General features: G+C 36.0%; 1 protein-coding gene across 1 annotated transcript; it reads right to left on the reverse strand.

Annotated features, from left to right (window-relative positions):
* Positions 1 to 1,557: 1,557 nt before the first annotated feature.
* LOC142606106 (serine/threonine-protein phosphatase 7 long form homolog) lies at positions 1,558 to 3,367 on the reverse strand. The gene is made up of 4 exons (XM_075777507.1): positions 2,901 to 3,367; positions 2,684 to 2,810; positions 2,207 to 2,296; positions 1,558 to 2,094 (listed from the first exon to the last, which is right to left on the reverse strand). Exons 1-4 carry the CDS (start codon positions 3,365 to 3,367, stop codon positions 1,558 to 1,560), a joined length of 1,221 nt encoding a protein of 406 aa, XP_075633622.1.
* Positions 3,368 to 9,759: the final 6,392 nt, after the last annotated feature.

Raw genomic sequence — 9,759 nt, forward strand, 5'->3', positions numbered from 1 at the left:
CAATATAATTTACTAACATCTCGAGTCTCAAAGACTCGATTTTGGGCCTATAAATCGAGTCTTTGAGGCTCGGTTTTTCTAGTTTGATGTGGCCTAATTCCACGTGGAGTACACTTGGAACTCGAGTCTTAGAGACTCGAGTTTTATACCAAGCATTAGAGACTCGATTTCTGTGCTCTTAGATTCCACGTAGATGCCACTTGGATCTCGAGCCTTAGAGACTCAGTTTGCTAAAAGTGAAACCGGGTCTCAAAAACTCAATTTTTAAATGTGGTCAATTATTACTCCACGTGGGCTGGTCATGTCTAGGTCCCATTTGGTTTTTTTTGGGTCTGGGTCTCTCGGGATTTAGCAGAAAAGCACATCCTCTCTCACTCATTGTAGGCTCTCAACTCTCATACACATTCAGCAGCAAAACATTGCTCCTCTCTTAACTCTCATACAAGCCCAACATTCATTGTAGTCTCCCTCTCTCACTCCCCCTCTCACTCTTATACAATCCCAATAGTACATTTGCACATCCTCATGTCAGGTAAGGGTCTCCGCACTCTCTAGTTGGTTGTTTAGTGTATATAACTGCTTTAGAAAGTGTTGCTTGCATTGAATTTGTCACAACATTTCCTGATAAAATATTTGTTTGTATTAACCACTTTATATATATATATATATATATATATATATATATATATATATATATATATATATATTAATTCATGATCTAGGAAATCTTTTTGCTAGCTTTCGGTGAAATTATCTGCTTCATTTTCTCCATAATTTGGAGTAAATTTGAGTTTGTATATCACATCTGGTATATTTGACTGTATATTAATGCCTTGATTTTGAAATTAGATGATATGTCTAATTTTGATTGCTCATGATCATATTCACATTAGTGTTTTTTTTTTTGGTCTGATGAACCCTGCTCTATGTTATTTCATTAATAGTAGTGTTATAGGGTATGCCATGAATTTTCTTGCATTGGAATGATGATGTTACATAATTGCACTCATTCATTTGCACATCCTCATGACTTTTGTTGTTTGGTTTGATATTTTTATTTATATTTTTGTTAGAGCTGAGTTGAAATTTTGTAATGGGGTGAGTTTTGTCTTTAGTTTTTTTATTTGTTTGAGTACGAAATGATAATGATTGAGTGTGTTTGTATGTGATGTGGGATGAGCATATGCAATTGTGGGGTGAGAAGTTGTAATTTTTGTACTTTGAGTAGATAGAAAAGGTTTTGTAATTGATGTTAAATGAAAGAGATAAAATATGTCACTAACATATTATACTTGACTCTCTAATAGGTTCACAATCTCTGAAGAATATCGATATAAATGTTTACTACGGTGGACCCCTTGACAATCCTGGAGAGATTGACGGATTCCCGTTTAGAGGGCTGGGTATCAAATGCTACAACATGATGATACGTCGTAAGTTGAAGACGTTGAATGCTTTGAAGAGGAAAATAATGGACGAATTGAATTTGAACCTTGCTTGGTATGACATCAAGATTATTTATCGTTACCCACAAGAAGTCCTTCATGAACGGATAAATTACGGGTATATGGCGATCAAAGAAGACAAACAAGTAAAGATGATGTTTAATAGGATCCAGAAAATGTAGTAATGTATATCATATTCTCTAAACAGTGGTTTCATGCTAAGAAGTACGGTAAGATGTAGAAGACATTGAGAAGTTACCAGCAGAGTCACTATAGCACCGAGCCTATCGATGAACCTCCGAGTTACCCTTTTGAACCAGTCGTGGTACTCGTGCTGTGGAGGCATATCACCAAGCACTGCTTCACAATGCCGTTGAAGGCGATTACCCCATTCATCGATATGCACAACATTCCGCATCCAATCAACACCGACCTTCCCCCTCAAATCAATGCCATGAAGCACTGTGTCAATGTCAACATCGCGGGAAATTTCTTGGATCATCCTATATTGACAAACGACACAATCCGGTGTATGTTTCTCTACTAGGTGGAAACATACAAGCGGCACCATTGCTGTCCACACGGCTCTCCCTGCAACGCACCACGGCGGAAGGTCCTCTAACTTAGCTTCATATGGCTGCCACACCACCTACAACAGCCAAAAAACAAGTACACAACACATTAGGCAACAATGTTTATATTTCAAAGTTCACCAAACCTATATCTTGTTCCTAAACATGTAAAACAATGCATTTTCATACCTGGCTTGGCAACATTGAAGCTATTTGCTCGCGATACCTATCCCTGAAGATGTGGACGGAATATTTTTCTTGTTTGGGACCCCCAACCACCTACAATCAAGAACAAGGGATCAATATCTAGAACTTTCCTACTGAGATAATTCCAATGTTAAAACTATAATGTAATCATATATAACTACTGAGATAATCTTATAGATATTTACTTAATTAATAATATCACTAGAATAAGAAACAGTTCTTATAAAAAACAAAGCACATACAAGCCACATGACAGTCACAAAATTAGAGTATATTAACGTAATCATATATATTGAACCTCTGTTTAAAATTTTTTTATGTTGACATAAAAAATTGCTAGAAGCCTTTAAAATAAATAAATAAAATCAAGTTACATGATTGTGGGCTTAGGTAATGATCACATAATGTATATGACGTGTATGAGGTAGAGACTTACTTTAAGGACAGTGGACCACGCACTGGAAGACCAGAAACACCCACTAGCGAGCCACGCTCAACTCCCGGGCACAAATAGGGGAAGCTGGCCCATGCCCAATACTGGACCAACAGTAAGCACCCACCAATCTGACTGATGTCCTCGCTTGCCCTGCATAGCTCTCGATACAACCATGCAAGGCAAGCACTTCCCCAACTGTACCTTCGTGGGTTGCGAAGGTCTTCCAACTGCTACACCTACATTAGATGAACCCTATCGCCGAATTTGTTCATGAATATTGTGTCCCCCAGTAGCGCTAGGATATAGCATCGTGAGTACTTATGCAGCTGATCCTCTTCAGCATTAGGCGGCAATGGATTAGCAACTTGCTCCAAAAGCCGGTTGATGAGAATCCTCTGGCCAGTAAGTTGCTTATAGTTGTCTTGATTTATAGGTTGAAAGCCATGGAAGTCCCGGCACACATCCACCCAAGTTTTCTGCGTGCTCCCTGTTATAGCGTCACCATCAACAGGAAGCTCGAAAAGAACCTCCACATCCTGCAATGTGATGGTGACCTCACCATGTGGCATGTGGAAGGTGTGAGTCTCGGGCTGCCATCGCTCCACTAAGGCCGTTATCAGGCCATGGTCAATTTCTCTACTCGGGACCCAAATGAGTCCCTCCAAACCAACTGCCTTGATGATGTTCCTGACTCGGTCGTCCACCATTGGCTCTCGATTGGAGAACTCTAAACTATGGCTACAGCAGGTAACGGACCCTAGATCCTACACATAAGAGAACCATGGATTAATATATGACAGCAAATGCGTGTACATTGTATGAATTAAATGCATGTACATTGGTTAAATCTTTAGTGTTGTGTTTTACCTGCCCATTCCAAATAGCTTCGGACCGATGCTTGAGCTACTGTGACAACACCGACTTGTCAATGGGTCCAGGCTGTGTATAGTCAATCCGCCCAGCATTTGTAACAACCATACTGCACAAGAATGATAAGCAGTTAGTTTGAAAAATGCACACATAATATGCTATGAAACTAGGTATGAGTTTGAGCAACTAAAGCTAGTTTTTACAATGAGAATTCAGTAAAAGATGAAAGACTGAACCAAAAGAGGCCAATATGAACACAAAGCTTTTTAGACTTAGGATTTTATTTTTAAGGTATAGTTTTGAAGCAAGAAAAAGAGTAGTAGTAGCAATCAACTGCAACAGAGCCAGATTAGAATTAATAAACTGATATGCAAGCAGATTAATAAAGTGTAAAGTGCACATTGTCTAAATTTTTATATGGATGTAATGCTTTCTATGGATATAATGCTTTCTATGGGTATTAGTCATCTCTTTATATGGATGTAATGCTTTCTATTCTATAGCGAAGAAGAATAAGTTTTCTAAATTTTTATAAGTTATGAAACTTTGTTTGACGTGTGATGCCAAGGAAATCCTAAGTGCGATGCCTAGAATTTTACTATTTTCCTTTTTTGTTTCTTAAATTCCCAGCTACTTAAAACCTTACAGACACACATTGGTTTGTCACCTTTCAAACCTTAAATCCTAAAACTTCAAAACCTTAAATCACTCACCATCAAACAACCTTAAATACCCCATAAAGAAACAAACACAGTTAATGGCTTACTGCTTACAACCCTAGAACAACAACCCAACTCTCAAAGTTTTCCCTTCATTTCATCCCCAAGTCCTTCTATTTCTTTTTACCATTAGAAGCCCTATCTTCCTTACTATTTTCTAGCATTTTTCCCACCAAAACCAAAGCTAAAATTCCAAGCAGTCCAGAATTGCTAGACCTAATTTGGCTATATTACTCTTTTTTCCTACGTCATCCTCTCTATTTGCCATGACATATTTTTGTAAATAGATAAGACTTAAATTAGCCACATCAATCATAAGGTTAGATATTACCCAATAAAAAAAAAACCGTTGTTTTATCCAAGATATAAAATTCACAGAGAGAGACCACAGAAAATGCAAATTGTTGATCAATGTTGTCAAAGACTAAAAGGCCATGCCAAAGAAGAGGAATGTATCATTTATGGATGTGGACAAAGACAGTAACTACAAAGACAAGGAGATGCACCAGATCCACAAATTGCCAAGGGCTAGTGCATTCCACCAAAGATGATATTTTTAATTCTAGAAAGATTGGGACAACACCAAAGGGAGTGGACTGGTATCAAGCAAAAAATGATATCTAACACAAAATTGCTTTTATTGATTGTTCCTCTTTTTCCTTTTTTTGTAACAATTAAACAAAATGTTGTGCTTGTAAAAATAAAAATTGCAAAATTACAAAATAAAAATAATAAAAAACAAACAAAGAAAAAAGAACTAAACAAAATGTTGTATCAGAAATGATGCCTAACAGTCAGTCCCAAAAGGTAACAGCAGCAATGCTACTCCACAAGACTATAATATAATCAATGTTTTTATTAAATTTCAAGCCACACACCATACTAATCCTCATAAATGGAAATTCAAAGTCTCTCTATCTTTACTTCACTACATCAAATGGAAATTTAAATGCTACTCCGATCTTTTTAACTGGGCTTAGTCTATTTCAATCCAAATGGAAAGGATCTCAATCCTTGCACTTGACCTTGCTAAGGTAGACTATCTTTACTTCATTGCATGAATAAGTTCCATTCAACCAGAGTATGACACATGGATGCAGATCTGCTAGATGGAACATCAGCCTGGTCTGCATAGTAAATGCTTCCACTCCAATATCAATTTTCAGTACAATACCCCTTCTATGAGCAACATGAGGGCATATGCCCTCCAAGCCAAGAAAGTACAGCCAATCTTTATCATTGACCTCAAACTCTCTTACCTAACCAATTTCATAACTTGATGATCTAATCTAATATCATGCCTGATCATCACATAGCAAGAGCCATAATTTGACATTCTTTGTCAAATAGCTAACATACACTCTACCGCAAGTCAAAATTGCAACCTTAGAGTTCACAATTGCTTTTTACTAGAGTTTGGAGAACTTTATATAAACAAAAACTTAAGTAGAGCAGGCAATCAGTAAAAACAGCCAAATGTAATGGAAAGGGTAACCTATTCAGCCAATTAATCAAGGGAAGACCGGTATGATATAGATGACAGAAGTAAACGAAACAATAATTCAATATCAAATAAAATATCCTAACACAGTAAATGCAGGCAAGGCAAGAACTTAGCAAATAAAACCAAATAAAATAACACTACAACAATATTACATTAATAAACACAATATCATTTCTAACATTATCAAATTTAGCAAGAAGAAAATCATCAAACTTTCAGTAACATGGATCTAATTAAACACTAAATCATCAACTTTAACAAACCCTAACATCAACAATTTAATTTAACAAAGACCCAGTTAACAAACCCTAACATCATCACTGCAGAACAATGCATGGTTCAAGATAGAAATTTGAAATTTGCCTAATATCAACCCATGAATAGAACAAAGCGTAAAACAAAACCAAAAAAAATCAAACCCACAAACCAATTCAATCTCAAAAAATAATAAAGCTTCGATCTTTTTTAACAGTTCTATTAGAAATTCAATACAGAAACCAAAATAGAAAAAAAACTTGGTGAAACCATAGTTTCTTTGATTTTTCCCACTGTTTCTCGGCAACCAAACAGTGAACTTTGTACAAAGCGACTCACCTTTTTCTTTTTAGTTTTGAGAGACCGCGTAGACTGAAGGAACTCAAAGCTCTATACACCTTGCCGTGGCTTTATGAAATCTTTTGGCGAAGGCGATGAATGTGAAATAGTGGAGACTAAGAGTGGAGACTGAGTGAGAGAACAGTGAGTGAGAGAAAAGGATGAGTGAGTGAAAGTGGAGAGGAATAAGTGAGAGAGGCTGAGGTTCAGTGTGAGAGTGAGAGGGAGAGTGAGAGTGTGAGAGTGTCTGCTCTGTGTTAGAGAGAGGGTGAGTGAGAGTGGAGAGTGTCTGATCTGTGTGAGATGCGTTAATTTTGAAAAAACCCCAACTTGAAATCGAGTCTTAGAGACTCGGTTTCCTGTTTTTCCACGTGGACCAACCACGTCACACCCAGATGGCCACGTCACATAAATCGAGTCTTAGAGACTCGATTTCCAAGTGGACGCTACGTGGAAAAAATGCCACATCAAACTAGAGAAATTGAGCCTCAAAGACTCTATTTATAAGGCCAAAAACGAGGCTTTGAGACTCGAGATGTTACTAAATAATATAGTTTGAGAACCGGGCCTACTAACTATATAGTTGGAAAGTTATGGTTAATTTCCCATTTTCGCCAAGTATTCCTATTCGCTGTAAGTAGCTCTCTTTTTTGGGGCTTATTTTGTTAATTCTGTTATGGACACATTTATAATAGGTTAAAATGCAAATTGTATTTTCTAAATTTCACTAAAATTCATTTTAATCATTCAACTATATTTTCATTTAATTAAGTCTTCTAAATTTTAAATTTATTCAATTTAGGTATTTTGTCCAATTTCGTTATAAAAATTCCATTAAGTATGTAATTAACTAATAACAAAATTTTGAAAAAAAAAATTTATCTCATAAAAAATCTATAAAAAAAATTTATTAATTTTTCAAATTTTTTTATGTGAAATTAATATATTTTTAATGGAAATTTTTAATAAAATACCTAATTGAATCATTTGAAACTTAGAGGACTCAATTGAACGAAAGTAAATTTAAAAGACTGAAATGAATTTCTGCCGAATTTGGATGGTGCAATTTGCATTTTAGCCTTTGTAATATTATGTGAAATTGTGAACTTATATAGCATCTTCTAGAGTTCTTTAGGATTACTCTAAAATTCTTAAAAATCCTTTCAATCCATTTTGAAATGAGAAAATTGTATTTCACCTCATAGTCCATAATTTAAATATATATAAAAAATATTATGATAGTCAATATTTTACTTAAATGTTAATAATGTAGTAAAATTTAATCCATTCATTTTAAAATGGATTGATAGAATTTTATGAACTTTAAAATGGTCATTGATGGGGGTCAATCTAAGGTCAACTCATCCATGACCTGACCATGTCCAGAAAAGTTCAAGAGGAGAGAAACCCAACACTGACACTGTGCATGAATAGTACCCGTCCATTGATAACAAGACCATTCAGTTTCAGAATAGTCGTCCATGACACAGGAGTATGGACGATTAGATGACACTTAGTAAATTCTACGAGAACTTCTTAAAAGGTTCCATATAATCAGACCACGATGCACTACTCCTAAAACATGGAGGGGATTCCCCGTAATCCGCTCCACGTACCCCATTTGCTCCATTAACCACCCACATCACCCATGATGATGTGGATCCAAACAAGTAGATCCACTTCTAACTCTCTATAAAAGGAGCAAGTCCCATTCACTCGAGGTAAGTTCTGCAATTGATAGTTTCCCATCCCTATGTTCTAGAGAAAAAACTTACTTAACTGTCGGAGGGTCATTGGCTAAGTTACATTAGTCATCCTTGACAGTCTTTCTTTTCTTTTCAGGTCCTAAAGCCATTACCATAAGTTTGAAGTATTCCGGCCTACTAATTTCCTTGCATTCATCAGTTAGCACCATTTGTGGGAAGGTAGTGAAGTTTCTAAGTGTTAACCTCTTTGCTTTCCAAGACAAAAAAGGCTGCATGGTTTGGACTAGGTCAATAGGGATGTCAATTTCTGCCCGACTCACGAGTACTTGGCCTGGCCCGACCATAATGGGTCGGGTTTTACTCGGCCCCAATAAAGAACAGGGTCGGGTTTGGGTTTTTAAAAAAAAACCTGAACCAGATCCGGGTCAGGTTCGGGTTTTTATAAAAACCCAGCCCGAACTCGAACCCGACCCAGTTATTTCCTAAATTACTAAAATACCCCTATATATATATAAACCCTAACATTCACTCTTCACTCTTCAGCTCACACCTCATTAAACTCACTTAGCCACTCACCTCTCATCTCACGTGGACTCAATCTCTCCAAACTCTTCTCTCACACTTTCACTTCACCAAATTCTTCTCTCCCACTCTCACTCACTCTCAATCTCTCACTCACTCTCAATCATTCTCTGCCAGACCGCCGCCCTTGCTCTGTCAATTTCACTCCGGTCTCGGTTTATTCTCTTCTCTACTTCTCTTATTGTTTTTTTCTTTTTTTTATTATATTGATGTATTTGGTATTGTTCCTTAAAATCATGTTTAAAACTATTTTGCTATCTCACATTCTGATTCAATTTGTTTTAGGTACTTTATTGTTCATATTTTTGGTTTAATTGTTTAGAGTGGAGATGCAGATTAGCTATATGATCTTGATCTTTTAACTTTAGGCTCTTTTCCGAGTGTTTTTATGAAGGCTTTAGATGCAATCAGAATATTTAGCCATCTTTTAACTATCATACCCTCAACCAAGTTGACTGATTTTATTATCATCAAGAAATTAGAATTTGAGAAAAGTAAGACAGTGAATAACTTGCAGATTTGAAACTTTAGCTTCTAGATTAGTGTATTAGAAACTCCAGGATCTTACATGTGCTTTGAATTACAATGGATCTGCTCTTGATCTTTTAACATAAGGCTCTGATCTGATTGTTGCTATGAAGGCTTTAGGTGCAGTCACAATATTTACCACAGGCAATCACTTGTGTATTGCATAGTGGAGATGCAAATTAGCTATATGATCTTGATCTTTCAACTTAAGGCTCTTTTTTGAGTGTTTTTATAAAGGCTTTAGATGCAATTGGAATATTTAGTTGTCTTTTAAATATCATGCTCATGACCAATTTGACTGATTTTATTGCAATCAAGAAATTATAATTGTGAAAAGTTTGCAAATTTGAAACTTTAGCTTCTAGATTAGTGTGTTAGAACTTAGAAACTCCAGGATCTCACATGCGCATTGTTGCTTAATTGTAGAATTAAAAGCATCATAACTATTCCCCTAAAATATGAGGAACTGCTATTTGTCCTCAAAAGGTCTATAATATTTTTGATGCCCCAAAATCTCATTAAATTTTACATTCTCAAAAAATTGAATTGTAGGGAACATATACATTGTCTCATTATTCCATTTTTTAATTCATTAT

The sequence above is a fragment of the Castanea sativa genome, chromosome 8 (genome assembly GCF_040712315.1).
Source record: "Castanea sativa cultivar Marrone di Chiusa Pesio chromosome 8, ASM4071231v1".
NCBI lineage: Eukaryota > Viridiplantae > Streptophyta > Magnoliopsida > Fagales > Fagaceae > Castanea > Castanea sativa.

Coding starts and splice junctions, on each gene's coding strand:
- LOC142606106 (XM_075777507.1), bottom strand. CDS start 3,367: ATGGTGGACGACCGAGTCAGGAACATCATCAAGGCAGTTGGTTTGGAG. Junction 2,811..2,900: donor GGCGATAGGGTTCATCTAAT/GTAGGTGTAGCA, acceptor AGAGCTATGCAG/GGCAAGCGAGGACATCAGTC. Junction 2,297..2,683: donor TGGGTGTTTCTGGTCTTCCA/GTGCGTGGTCCA, acceptor TCTTGATTGTAG/GTGGTTGGGGGTCCCAAACA.